At 45.6% G+C, this 14,833-nt stretch overlaps 3 protein-coding genes across 3 annotated transcripts; 2 read left to right on the forward strand and 1 right to left on the reverse strand.

The window, feature by feature from the left end:
- Window positions 1-3,824: 3,824 nt before the first annotated feature.
- Window positions 3,825-5,855, forward strand: PGRI_011030 (uncharacterized protein; the record flags this gene model as incomplete). The annotated part of the gene is made up of 5 exons (XM_040788816.1): window positions 3,825-3,896; window positions 3,963-4,354; window positions 4,419-4,623; window positions 4,687-5,616; window positions 5,667-5,855. 5 exons carry the CDS (start codon window positions 3,825-3,827, stop codon window positions 5,853-5,855), a joined length of 1,788 nt encoding a protein of 595 aa, XP_040645769.1.
- Window positions 5,856-6,307: 452 nt separating this feature from the next.
- PGRI_011040 (Cytochrome P450) lies at window positions 6,308-7,925 on the reverse strand (the record flags this gene model as incomplete). The annotated part of the gene is made up of 3 exons (XM_040788817.1): window positions 6,308-6,421; window positions 6,483-7,577; window positions 7,647-7,925. 3 exons carry the CDS (start codon window positions 7,923-7,925, stop codon window positions 6,308-6,310), a joined length of 1,488 nt encoding a protein of 495 aa, XP_040645770.1.
- A 4,322-nt stretch (window positions 7,926-12,247) lies between these two features.
- On the forward strand, window positions 12,248-14,449 carry PGRI_011050 (uncharacterized protein; the record flags this gene model as incomplete). Its single annotated transcript, XM_040788818.1, has 8 exons — window positions 12,248-12,636; window positions 12,696-12,732; window positions 12,799-12,976; window positions 13,034-13,136; window positions 13,187-13,471; window positions 13,544-14,021; window positions 14,088-14,154; window positions 14,205-14,449. 8 exons carry the CDS (start codon window positions 12,248-12,250, stop codon window positions 14,447-14,449), a joined length of 1,782 nt encoding a protein of 593 aa, XP_040645771.1.
- Window positions 14,450-14,833: the final 384 nt, after the last annotated feature.

Below are 14,833 nucleotides of genomic sequence, written 5' to 3' on the forward strand. Positions count from 1 at the left end.
TGCATTGAAGCTGCCATGGAGATGGATCGTGGAGACTTTATGGAGGCTATGTCGTGTTGGGTTATTGAGAGCTTCTGTGCGACCGATTTGATGTGGCATGCCATGATCGGGAGCACTGCCTTCAGTGCAGGCCGAGACATTGGTTCCGATCAGTGGAGTGATGCGATAATGATGCCAGCATGGGAGGAAAAGGCTACGGGTTCCTAAGGTGTGGGGGCCTGGATCAGAACAGGTTTTCGGCTTTTATGGACTATCACTTAGCTAATTGAACCACCCGCTATGCCGCCATTTCTGCGCCGTTGTTGTAAACCAACCCCCTTCCAATTCAGAGACTGTAGGCTATGCGGAGAGGGAGAGTTGACAAGGATGCAAACTGTGGTTTGTGGGTTTCCTTAAGAGGAAGTAAGCAAGCAAACGGAATTCTAAGCGAGTAAGCAATCAGCTGCTATACCCACACCATGATTCCGTCTGAGAATAACAGCCAAAGCGGAAGGCAAAATATAGGAGAGGTTCCCGTCACGCCAAAGCGCAAATTCCTTGACGGTCAACTTAAACCTGGAGGTAAACTGCCGATATCACTTCCAAGCTACCCCGCAACATCAAGCCCGCGACATCGTTCTAACTTTGCAGTCAAAGATCCAACGCCCCATTCAGCATGTTGATGAGACACATAACGATTCCCGCCACCAACGGTCTACCTTGGCGAACACTACCGAGTGAGCACAGTCGAATTTTCAAAGTCAAGCGAGCGCCCTAATAAGTCCCCTCTTAGCATCGAACCCCCTCTTCCAAAAAGATCAGTGACCGGGAGATGGACGTCCAGTTGCCGACCCTGAATTGTTTTCGCCATTGTACTTCCTAGATTCATGGGCATCGTGACACTGCTGTCAATTTACTTGTCTTGAGGTCGCAATGATTTCGTATCTTGGTCACTGTAACTTTATTAGAGTTGCCTGGACTTGGAGACGTCTTTTGACAATGCTTTTCACTGTTAAAAATCACATAAATATCTTCCTGTATCCCAACGAAAACAATTTACTGCGATACCACGCTCTATCAATCATTAGCTTTTAACATGCAACAAAAGTCCTTCAAATGTGCAACTCACAAATCCCTGTACCATGTTAATTTCAAGGTTCCTCGCTCTCAGTCTCTCGTTGGGGGATTTGGAGCGCCCAGCGACCTCCCCTCCATCAACGTGCACATTTTTTGGCGCGTTCATCTCAAAATCCAAATTGCGGTATTGTCGGTGATCCTGCACAGGCAACGGAGACTCACTCCAATTGGTTGTATTTGAACGCAGGTGGACGCGTGACGAGGCAGGGTAGGAAACTGAATTGGCGCTCGAAAACCCATAGCGGTACTGGGTACCGCTTGGTCCTTTCGAAATTACAGCTCGGAATGGAGGGAGACAACCAACAATCATGGCTTTAGTATAGTTAGCATACTTCAAGAACAGGTTAAACATGGGAGTCACTTGCATATTGATGACTCGGCGATACTCCATATAGCAAGCGCTGCTTGATCAGAATATGCCTTTCCGGTGATCTCGATGGCGCGAACAATAGCCGCGGCTATAATGAAAAGTCCAAAACTGAAGACAATCACTAACCCGACCTTTTGCTGGAAGTTGATCCTTGTTCCCCAAATGAGAAAGAAGGGAAGAGACATGACTAGTACGTATTGAGTCAATTATATTTCATTCAATAGCGACAATGGAAGGTCATACTTAACAGGTCTGTGAGTATATCAACTGCCGTACTATAGGATATAGAAATAACGGATCCCTCCTGGTCAATCGCCTTGCTGCATTGTCCTACTAAATGTCAGATATTTCCTTAGCAAACTACCACCATAGAAGGGATACTGTACCAAATTTAAAGTAGTTCTCCGGCGGATGGCAGTTTAATACTGAAGCCAACCAGCAGCCAATATACGCCAACACCGTGAAGACTGTGATTACCCACCACACCCGGCGGTAACGGGGCAGCCCGTCGGACAACATCCAGAAGAGTGCTAGAAAGGACCCTTTGACGCTCCATAGAACGGACCAAAATATACTAATGATAGCAAACTCAAAGTGTGTGTACCGTAGTGCATGGTGAACAATATCTTGCCCCGTGGCTTGAAGTATCATATAGTAAAGATGAGGCGCCTGTATGGTTTGTAGGATTGCGTTGGTAATGAGGAAGATTAAGGCAAGAAGCATCAAGTAGTCGTCGGCCATTAGGCGGCTCATATATTTTATCCGAATTGCGATGCGAGCAGCTGTAAAGAGAATACCCAGCGCTGCTCCAACCCAAGTGATGGCTATGAGGCCATTTAATGGAAGCCGGGTTGCCACTCCGTGGGGGGCGTATGCACTGCTCATAGTCAAGGTACCGAAGATGACACAATTTCCTTTGGGGAGAAATAACCAAAAGACGGTGATCCTAGATGTGCATAGACGTCTCTCATGTAGGTTTCTCAGGGGAGTCGGAAAGAAGGAAATAGTATTTGCATTGTTATATGGAATATAAGTCTTCCCTATGAAAATAGCAATACGGGATAAACAGCAGACCCTTGTCAACCATGACCCGATCAAGATCCGAGCAATAGTAGTAAAATGCACCGAATACGCATTGACAGCTGAAAATAGGTTGCACCCTGGTCAACCATGTGCCTCAAACAAGTCGCAAAATCCACAATGAAGACTTCTAGCCCATCTTTTGCTGTTCCTCGGGACTTAGCTTCAATCCCACGAGGCTATTGTTTCTATTATTCCTATCGTTCATCTATCAGTTCATCTATTGAGGGGCCAGTATGTGGATACCCATATGTACCAAAGAAGACAAGATCAGCGGTAGTGCATTGAAAATTTAATGAAAGGGTCTTGAATCCCTGCCATTGGATTAACAACTTCAGCCGGGGGCGGAGATGGCTGCTTATATTCAACCCCTTTTTAGACTAGCCGAGGTCGGCTAAGATCTTTTTCAGACGTACCTCGAAACAGAATATCAATATTTGTATCAACAGAAAGCAAAATGAAATATATTAGATGCAATTAACCAACAAGTGATGATCAACATGGAATCAACTCACGGACGAGCGGGAAGATCCGGAATTATGGGCAAAAGATCAATGGGGGGCAGATCATAGATCAATCTATTTTGTTAGACACTAAATTGTACTAACCCCCAAGCGAGCCAAGCGAGGTTAGAAATGATCCTTTGCCATTAGTTTAATTGTCAGTGTTACATATTCTTGCGGCCCCCTGTCACTTTGCCTATTTGGGGATTTTTTCAAGCCTAGTGTCCTTTTATCCAGCCCGTGTTTTTCTTACAATATAGAATATGTATGTCGTACTTCGTACTCCGTATTCATTGTGGAATGGTTTACGAAGAAATCAGGTTGCTCCTCGTATATGACATCTTTCAAAGCTACTCACCATAATCTTTTCTTCCTCGCCCCAAGAATTGTTTTTCTATTCTTCATAACACTTCGTTTATATTTTTCAACCAAACAGAATTGACATCAAATCCATCCGTGACCCACACCACACAGACCACACGTCGGTTAACTCAAGGCGGATGTTAACACTATGGAGTATGGAGTGCTCGGTAACAGTTCCCAGCTTCTAGACTAGAAATGGATCCAGAATGACCTGATGCGCATAATGAACTCGCGCTTGGTGCGTAAACTCGACGGTGCTCGGAGATTATTCTATCCGCCTGCCGTCTGCCACCCCTCAAATATTAGTATGAAGAGCTCGTTTGCCCCAGATTTGCTAAAAAGTCCTCTTCGTACCGCCACTCTTTTGGGACAGTTGTATTTCTTTTTTTGCGATGGTGTCAAAAACCCTGACCCTTTTAGCTTTCGCCGGCATCGGCTATGCGAGTCAGACTGCGTGCAAATGCGTAAGTATATATTTGAAACCGACAAATATCGATTTCATTCTAAGTGCCTAAATTGACTTTTCCCAGACCCCAGAAGACTCATGCTGGCCTTCGGTTGACACTTGGAATGCTCTCAACAAAACAGTATCTGGGAAACTTATTCACAATCTCCCAGTTGCTATTTCGTGTTACCCCGGGCCTTACCAGAATGCCCAGGAGTGCGCTGATGTCTACTCCCAATGGTCGAATTCTACATGGCAAGAGCTTTCCCCGGTCGGATACATGTATCCGACTGACGTTTCATGTCCTGCCGTTGACTTGAGCTCGGGCCAAACCCCCGGAACGTGTACTCTAGGGCCCGCCCCAGTATATACTATCAACGCAACAGAGCCCGCGCAGCTTGCAGCTGGCGTGGCTTTCGCGCAAAAGAACAATGTTCGTCTAGTTGTACGGAACACGGGGCATGATATGCTCGGAAAGTTTGTCACACCCGTCAAATCCATCATATACTCCATCCACTGACTCGTTATTACTTGACTATAGGAGTGAAGGATATGGAGCACTCCAAATTTGGATCAAATACATCCAGAAAGGCATCGATTTCCACGAGACCTACACTCCTTCTGATAAATGCGCAAGCAACGATTGGAAAGGCTCTGCAATGACAATCGGTGGAGGGTATGTCTGGGAAGACGCATATAATGTGGCATTCAAGCGCAATGTCGTAATCGTTGGTGGTGGTGATCCGGTATGAACCCCATGTTATGTCCCAATTCCTCAAGGAATATATTATTCTAATATCCTGTTCTAGACCGTTGGCTGCATTGGCGGTTACACACAGGGAGGTGGCCACTCTCCAGCTAGCCGTGACTATGGCCTTGCTGCAGACCAAGTGCTAGAAGCCCAAGTTGTGCTGGCTAGTGGCTCTATTGTTACTGCTAACGCGTGCCAAAACTCCGATCTCTACTTTGCCATTCGCGGCGGCGGTGGTGGCAGCTACGGCGTCGTTACCTCGATGACAGTGAAGGTGTACCCCAGCAAGCCTGTTGTGGCACAATCCCTTATGATCAGCCCAATCAAGAGCGATGATATCAACCCACTTTTGGAGGCTGTCACCGATGTTCACGCGCAGTATCCTGATATCATGGATGGTGGATTCTCCGGGTACGGTTCCTGGTCTGTTAACAGTCCTATGAAGCTCTTCGGCGATGAGAACGTTGGCTATACCCATGCCGTCGCAATCATGGGCAAGTCAATGGCTGACGCCCAGGAAATTTTTGAGCCACTTCTGAAGACACTCCAAAAGTATAATGGTACCTCGCTTTCTGTCTCCGTCTCATGGTTTGAGTTCCCATCATACGCAGCCTACTACAAGGCTATGTCGGGTATGAAGCAGCCTGTCGGAGGAGCGAACTCGGCTCTGACTTCGCGGATGATGGGGAAAACTGCGTTAACCTCTAGTCGGACTCGACTGCGTAGCATGATCGGAGTTATTGGAGGCAAACCAGCCGAATATACAATCAATAATGTGGAGCTTGTTGGTGGCGGTAAGGTGCTCACTGACGGGAGTGATAAATACTCTGCTGTCAACCCTGCGTGGCGCTCTACCTACATCGTGAGTGTTGTCGCTAGAGGCTGGGCAGATGAGTCTACTGCTCAGGCTGTGAAGAACGATGTCACATACAACAAAGGAGGAGCCATGAGCGTGTTAACCCCAACCCTAGGCAGCTATCTGAATGAGGTATGTGGCGCATTGATTCTTGCTGATGATCTTTGCTAACAGCAAAATAGGCCGACCGCAACGACCCATTGTGGGCCGTTAATTTCTATGGCGTCAACTATCTTCGCCTTGCCTTGATCAAGAAGAAGTACGATCCTACAGGTCTGTTCTACTGCCCGACTTGTGTCGGCAGCCCTTCATGGTACCAGCGCAATCTACCGGACACACGCTACGGTCCACTTTGTGCCACCGGTCTTTGATTCTTTACTCTCCGGAGTACAGTTGTGATACTCCACTACTATCTCATTTTTCGATTCTCATTCCATCGGCCAAATCTCGCTCTGGAGGTTCCATTTGTTAATCCAGTTCACGCGCATATCAGGACATGCTCATCGACAAGGGCTTGCTCATGCGTCTTCCCATCATTGTACCCCATTCGTGTATCTATTTAACACATCTCAAATTGTTTTCATATGTATATTATACCAAAATGCCCATCCCAATATCGTGCTGGTGGTGTTAGGTGTATGCAAGGCCTAATAGTTATAAAGGCCTTCTATTTGGTATAATTCATGATTGATTGTATATCTTGCATTGGGTGGGGTATTCGTAAGCAAGACACAGTAGGAATGCCAATAATTCGAACATCGCAGGCCAGCCGAAAACAAGAAAACAGGAAACCTCGCATCAGTCTTCCTGACATTGCGCTCATCTATACCGGACACGCGTTCCTTTTCTTGACCTTCATGTAATATGCGTGCGTTGGGGCACGTGTCGAATTGATAGCCCCGGAAACCATTTCCGCGTTTTGATCAGCATCAGAGATCTGGAAAGCCGACAGAGTCAGTATTGAAAATGATAGCGAGTTGAAGAACCTCCCAACCTACCTCCAACTTCATAAGCATCATAGAAAGGACCTTCATTGTCTTTGCCCGCGCAAAATGCTGACCAAGGCAAGTGTGCTTCCCACTTCCAAACCAAATCGCACATCGCTCCATCAGCTTTCGTTGCTCTTCACTTGCTTCTAGCCACCGCTCAGGCCTGAAATGCTCCGAATCCTCGCCATACACACTCTTGTCGAGGTGAATTACTCTTGCATGACATCCGATGTTGATTCCTGCTGGAATATGGTGACCACATATCTCCATTCCTCCTTTTGGGACAATTCGATCCATGTTCAGCTGGAGTAGCAGTGCATATCGTAGGCCCTCCTTGATGACAGCCTCGAGGTATGGAAGCTTTGACAAGTCCTGGAGGCTCGGTGGGTAAGATAAGTTGCCTGCTAGGATAGCATTGTCGAGTTCTTCTTGGAGACGGTGTAGGGTGGCCGGATGTTTGAGTAAGTAGTACAATGTCCACGAGAAATTGAACGCTGTAGTGTCTGATCCAGCAAGCAGCGTCGTGAAAGTCATGCCGATAACTCTTTCGTGAGAAATGAGGTTTGGATGCTCCTTGCGTGCTTTCATGTAAACATCCAGAAGATCCTCATCGTCTTTTGTGGGCTTTTCCTCCTCCTTCCTTTCCATTCTAGAATTGACGCGCTCTTGGCACATACTGACCAATCTCCCGCTAGGTCCGATGAAGAAGCTCGCTGCCCACGCACACCACATGACCACCGTGGGAAATGCAAATACATACATCCAAATAGATGTCACAGCACGAACCGTCTTCAGAGTCCCGCCGATATCTGTGGCGTGTTTCATAAAACCAAGATCAGTCGAAAAAGCAATATTGTTCATACTATCAATCGCCCAATATGAAAGCCATTCATTGATATCAACCACCTCCCGATTTTCTAGGATTTGTACCAATTCTCCCGCACTGTGGTCAATGTGAGATTCGTAGTTTAAAACAGATCTCCAAGAAAAGGCCGGCGCAATCACTCTTTTAACATTCGAATGTTCCACTTCATCCATCATGCTCTCAAGCCCGGCAACATTTTTTCCTTTGAGCCAGCCAATAATTCCCTTGTACATATTTCCCTTCGACACAAAATGTTAATCGACTCTGCTATTCCCACACGCTTGTGAACATAGAAGGAAAGGGTTTACCTTATGCAACAAAGGCTTGATTTGGTAAACCCTAGGGACTTCATAGGGGTCCCCAACACTAATATGACGAGGCCCCGTACGGATCATGGGGCCGTAACGCTGATGCCACCAGTAGAGAGTCTCGCCATAGTCGCCTTTCAGCAAATGGTATACTTTCCAGTAGTCGGTAAATTTGGCAATGAAGGGCCCTGGGATGGCGGCGAGCCTTCGTTCGATCAGAATAATCTGGAAAACCAAAAATATCCCAACGCACGCCGCAGCAACAGGGAGTGTAATCATGGTGGTGATGAGAGAGATATTCTGGCAGCTTGACGACTGGCATTTCACTACGTATATGTACCGACCCTAGCTGCCAAGAACTTCGAATCGCTAACTAGTAACGCACTAGTACTCGATCGTAACGACAGGGATTAGATCCAACACGAACAAGTAACATTTGAAAGGATCCGGAGATCGACATCGGCGCCTATATTACTCCGTACCTCTCTCACACAAAGGAGCACCAATATCACATTTGCCAATTGGGTTGAAACGAGCGGGTACACGTTGAACTCTACTGACCGCCATGCTCCAATTTCCCTATGATTTATGCACCTGTGTTGTGCATTCAGATCCTTGCATAGAATTTCTCCGTATTCCATACACTACCGAGTAGAATCTAGAGATGTTGCAGTTTAGAATCCTTCTTTCTGGTATATTATAGTTCCTCGCTCACATTAGGCATTTAGCTGTGGCATGTTCCCATCTGATATTTGATACAACTACCCTTAGGCTCTGTTTGCTGTTGAAATCCATTGTAATCACCTTCTTCCAATCGCATTTATCATAGATGGGATTTGTTAGATGCGATGCTGCCAGTTGACGCAATCGCTCAGGGTTTCACCCCAATACACTACAAGTAACCAATGTTGTGGGTCAAAGTGGATATTAATTACATCTTTGGGTTCGTGTCGAAACCTATGGGTGGAGCATTAATCTAGGGTATTTTACCTGCAATATGAACAGAGGGGTATGAAATCCCACACAAAGGGACGGGTGCATTTATTAATTACTGAGACAGCCCGCTAAAATTCTCAATATTATATATCGCTAGGAAGACACACATTCGTCAGGCAGCCAGATTCTTATCAGTTCGCAACGAATATTGCAACATCAACACCCCCTGACGTCATACCATTTGGCTAGCTAAGGAAGAGGGTTTGAGTTGATGAACTCGGTGATTAGATCGAAGGTCTGAGGGACATGCCTGAATAGTAAGCCACCAGGGTTGGGCAGTTAATCAAGAAGCCGCCAAAAAAGGAAACTGAAGCTCCACCTTTCTGTGAGCTTAATGTTTTAGAGGTCCCATGAAGACCTATGATATCACATTAGAGGGAGATATTACATTCGTAACTTCCCATTTCAAACACCTATAATGTTTGAGTACAATCGTGCATGGTTTATCAATGGGTTATACTGAGGTAGAAAAATTCATTTCACAAAATCAAGATCTTTTATGCTTTTTTTTTTACCGTTGACCTATAAAACTGATAGGACACCTAAACAGACAAACTAAAAGATATCACAAGGAAGATTATAGCCGAATATTTTTATTATAGTTTGATTTACTGTCATTCCTCTTTACAACATAAATTATCCAAGTTTGGTACCTGATCTCTGGAACCGGCAGCGGAAGCGGATAGAATCCATGGCTCACCTCCATTGCTGTGACGGAACTGGAAGGCGGTCTAGAGTTATCCGTAATATGTTGTAGAGCCCCATCCACCCAGTCAATCTCCTTTCCCATTTAGTCAATGAATATCCTTTGGGCCTGTGTGGCCCCCAATCCTTCGTCTCTTCTCATCTCTCCCATTACCCACCCCAACACGGTTTTATGCTCAGCCTCAGCATCGATATCAGCAGACGAGCAATAAACCCCACCCAGCCGCCAGCATACCAGATACAGGAAGCCCACAACATAAAGGCCACGGCTAATGCGGCACCTTCGTCTTTTTTTTCGATAACGACAGAGGTGCAGGTGACCGAATGTGTGATGTCTGATGTGTCTGTGGTTGGCCTTAAAATAGCGCCGTTGGTAGTATGCGCCCTAGCCCCTGGTAGGGAGATGTGTTGGTTCGCCAAGTTTAAACTAGAACCACAGATGAAAATAACGTCCAGTGCATGATTTAGGTTTAATTAAAACCATATGGTCACATATTAACAGAGCACAGAGAGGTTCAATCGAAGCGAATTAAATATTCTAGTGAACAAACTTTCCACGCTCTTTGGTGAGCCATCTCAGTACCCACCACCCTGGAAGAAAATTTCGGCAAAGACTCTTTGTAGAATACGATCGGTATTTAATCACGATGCGATCGGAAATACCTACTCCGTACATCCACCACACTTCCCGAGGTCGATTGATTCCTACTCTTTGAATTCTTTGATTGATGATCAGTGATCGACACAAATAATGCGGGCCATCGAACTTCTTCGAAACACCTAGTTTTGTACATGTGGAGGTTACTAAGCAGTATCCAGCCAATAGATATAGAAACCATGGATTTTGCTGTGTGAAATAAATTATAAAAGTCTTACGTCAATGTTGATCACATTTATGCCGTGCAGTTTCCTGGCATTTAATACCAGCCTTGCCCCATATAGTCATTCTCAAGTACTCCGCACTTAGAGTGACTTTTATTTAGAATCAGAGGGTGACATGGCCTTTTATACAGAGTAGATCATTCCGTTCTTGGATGGCCCTATGACACTGTCTATGCGCTGGACTGACTAGTGTTGGAGGGCTTCTTGCTAGCCATCCCACTAGTAAATGTGATTGTCTGCATTGTTGCCGCTCAACCTACGCCTATCACAATTTCTGGGGCAAAATCTCGTTCTCGCTCTTTTTGTCCATCAGACTATACATCTAATTGATAGTGGCCAGTCAAGGATTACTTATGGTTTCTAGAACCCAAAAATGTTAGCCCGCTAGAGCCGACGCCAGTAAGTTGAGGCATTATAGCCTCCAAAACGTAGAGGTGCTAGTTACTCAATGCTGAGTATACATATTCAAAAATAGACCGTTGTTTCCACTATCGAACGAGGCCTACCAAGAGAAAGGAAGCGAGAAGGAAAGAGGGATTTATGTGACGGCTGACAAAAAGCCAGGCGGCCATGTTAAGTTACACTGCCTTGCCAGCTCGGGCGGGAAGGGACGCTAATACACGCACGCCACTAATATTAAAAATGGTATTCTTTCAGGAAAATACAGTTAATTAAATTCAGGAAAAGCTGCAACCCACAAACTAGAAATTGAGTATTAGTAGGGAATGGTATTAGTATTACTGTGAAAAAAAAGTGCTGTGGTGTGCATGCATTAGCGTCTCTTCTTGCCGGGGCTGGAAAGACAGTGTATGCATCCAATGCACGGCGCTTAAGGCAATAAGGCACCATCATCAACCCATCTGCAGACATCTTAGTGAGCGTTTTATGCTTCTATCCAAAGCCCGCTGAAATGGATGTAGGTCGTTAGCGCGAATTGTATGGCTGTTTGGGTTAGATAACAGTACAACAGCTCTAATCACCAAGCAAAATCCAAGGATATTAGGGCTTCTAACTTGTTGCATATCCACTCCAAATTTCGATTATTACTTCTTCTTATAATGTAGTATCCTCGGAAGAGTTCGTATCTCTCGCCCGATCTTTCGCCCACCCAAGCGTTCTATATTTGTTCGGAACTAAAATCCTAGGCGAAGGATTGAAAGGCGATTTCTTTCAATCACACTCATTATCCTAAACAGTTATAGGTTCGATGTTTGAGGCGCACAGTGGCATACGTATTATTAGACTAAACTAGGACAAATGCTCTCTTTGGCGGGGCGTAGATTTCAGGGCTAACATGCTCGGATAATAGCACATCGAGTCCAGATGAAAGGACGGAAAACATTTCGACAAGGGAGATATTATACGGGAAAAGATACGGGCATCAATGTATCCTGTGCATGTCTTAGTCCACGGGTTTACACTGAAAGTACTCAAAGTAACGTGAAGATTCGACTTTGACAACGTTTAATTGAACAATCCCCTAAAAGTCCGAGAAATTGAGCATAGATAAACTAAACCCAGTACAATAATAAAGGAGCCAAACTAAATTTTATTAGAGCATTCCCGCACCCTATAGAAAGGATGTGATACGAAGGTTGCGCCCTCTATGCATTCTATTTTTAATTTAAATTGAGCAAGATTATAGGTCGATGGCGAAAGCGACGAAAAGAGCCGGAAAAATGCTTAATTTCTTTCTACTAAGTACAATCTTTGACCATACCGAATTAAGGAAATGATATTTCTATGAGATAGCGAATGTGGGGGAAACAAGATCAGCTTACGGGGGTCCCTGGGACCAGTTGCCATTTTGGGGCAAAGTACAACCTCCAGGGCTATTCTGTTGGTCTCGTGCTTACCTGCCTTGATGCCGAACGGCACTTTCAGCTGTTTCATATTTGGCCCAGCGACGTCACTACCCCGGGGAAGATAAAGATATATAAAGGATATGGATGTCAATGTAGTTATCATTCATCTCATCTTTTCCGTTTCATGAACATTCTCTTAATCTTCACTTCGACATGCGAATGCGAGTCACAGAACTTGGCGTCTTAGCCAATCTTGTCATCTCGGTAGGCGCGTTGACCGTAGGTCGGAACCCACTCCAGGCTCGCGGCCCTGTTGCTTCTAGCTCGGCACCTCCTTCGTCTTCCCCTACCGGAGATGCTTGGAAAACCATGCAGTGCTCCCAAGTCCAGGGTGACCCTGCAAATCAATGGCAGCAGGCAGATGCAAAGTCTGCATGGGACACCACAATTGCAGCTTGGAAGGACCAGCCAAGCACCGATGGCTTCTCACAGTTCTTCAGCAACTATATTCATGGGCCTCAAGGCATGAGATGTAGCGACATTGGGACCGAGAACCGTTGCTCCCAGCCCGTGGAGTGCGAAGATGCTAGGATTCCAGCCGGGTAAGTCACACTATCTGCTTCCTGCTATCTACCATATAGTATCTCTAACAAAGATATAGTGCTATGATTCTGAATGGATTTACCGGTATCCATCAGGTAAGTCACTAACATATTCATGAATGAGGCATTGCTTCAATTTAAATATGCTGATCGCTTGTCTAGATTCACGCATCAGTTTTCCAAGCTATCGAGCTTGCCCGGGCTAGTGTGACGAACAACGTTGGCACCTTCACATCTGCATTCGCCCCTCAGCCTAAAGATAACGGCGCCATGATAAAGATGATCATCGATGCTGCCATGCTAGTTGTCAGCTTTGGCACATCTATGCTATATAACGTGGGTATGATACTGCCTTTTTCCTTTAAGTTAATAGTATGTGAGATTTAACGTCTACTAGTCCTTCAAAATGCGGCGAATGTAATCGGTAAAGCCATTGCCGCTGATATGACAGGTGCTATGCTATCTACCGCTGTTACCTATTATAAGACGAATATGAAAGGGTACTGGTCTCTCTCCCTACTCAATTTCAACCAGCCTAACAAATTGACAGCGCGATAGAGGGACTTCAGGTCCAGAACACTATTGATTCTTTTGTAGGTGTGACAATGACATCATGGAAGAACATGGAGACATCTTATCTCAAGACAATATTTGCTGGGGCCGACCCGAGTGGTATCGAAAGCCTCTATGCTACAATAAACAATGGTACGATAGCCGCAGCTACGGACAAGCTTGACCTTGCCGACACGAGCACCGAGATCGAAAAGATCCTCTACGGTCAGATGATCTCGTATGCATGGAGTGTTTCTCCAGATAAGGCGCGTCCATTTGTTTGGTAAGTCAGTTCAATAATTCTGATTATTCTTTTTCCTTAGCTGTAAGTGAGGCTAACTCGTACTGGCTAAAGGCAGAGCGCAGTGTATTGCGATGAAAGCACCACGCCTCTCTCCAAGGGCACTTTCGTTGAAAATTCATCTTTAAGCAAGATCTATGTTTGCTATAAAAATAAGATGCATCTGCTGGTGAACGCTCATGAAATCAAAGGCACCGGCTTCTCTAGTTCCGTTCTTCCGGGTGGAGAACATGATACTCTAAATGGAAAGGACTATGGCGGGATCACAATTGAGGACATCGTCATCAGTAGTGTGGACGGATGGACCCAAAATAATCAACAAAATGGGTACCCGAGGGCTGATATTGACAGTATCGTGAACAGCTTTGGTGGGGATAATGTCCCTAGTGTCCGAACTCCTGGATTCTTCAATTTGCCGATTTGTCTCAATGCTGGCAAGGCTGAGGACAACATAAGATATGGCTGGGGTAATAATTCACCATATTGGCCCTGTGAAAACCCTGAGGGATATACCAGCACTGGTACCAATCTTGTAAGTTGGCTAAAAGGGCCTCTTTTCACTCCTATCACTGCTACCCGTGACTAATTCAGACAATAGCATGTTAAAAAGGGCTGCATTCTGATCAACGATGCAAAGCGCTGCGCGAATTGGGGTGGAGCGTATAGTGAGTCGTATTGTCGCTGTTCATTGAGTAGCTAGGCTAACAGTCCCTAGACGTCGCAGATCAGAATACTGCCAACAGCACTGCCACTATATACGCCATGTTCAAAGGTACAAGTGAAAAACTTGTCGACAAGGAGGTTCCTGGCTGCAAGCTTGTGGCATCATGGCCTCGCGAGTGGGGTGATTTGGACTTCACCGAGGACAATTGTCTTGAGGACCGCAGCCAGTTGTATAAACAGTGCTGCAACGCGGAGACGAAGAATACCGATCTTGTCGACAATCCATACGGCCCTTGATGATTATTGGGTTGAAGTTTGGATCCATCTCCAGGATTAAGGTATAGTTGGAGTTCATTCAACATTTGATTCCATCACTGCATGTATGTAAATGCAAATCGTGCCTATGGCGATCATGCCCTAGGCGCTAACCTTACAGTTCAGGAGTTTATCTTTCCAAAACATCTCTCTCCCTCCTCCCTTTCTGAACGTATACTGTAACTCTAATTGCCGCAATGACTGGTACCCGCGAATCGGAACCTAGTCATTGAAAGGGTTGTTGTATCGTATGACGGGAGGGGGTAGCGTTGCAAACTGCGTTGGCTGTAGCATATTATCGAACGTCGATTCTCCGAGATGGCGAGGTCCGACAACCGGCTAAGTAGAGCAGACTCGGGTGACTAG

Source organism: Penicillium griseofulvum (genome assembly GCF_001561935.1).
Source record: "Penicillium griseofulvum strain PG3 chromosome Unknown contig_80, whole genome shotgun sequence".
NCBI classification, from domain to species: domain Eukaryota; kingdom Fungi; phylum Ascomycota; class Eurotiomycetes; order Eurotiales; family Aspergillaceae; genus Penicillium; species Penicillium griseofulvum.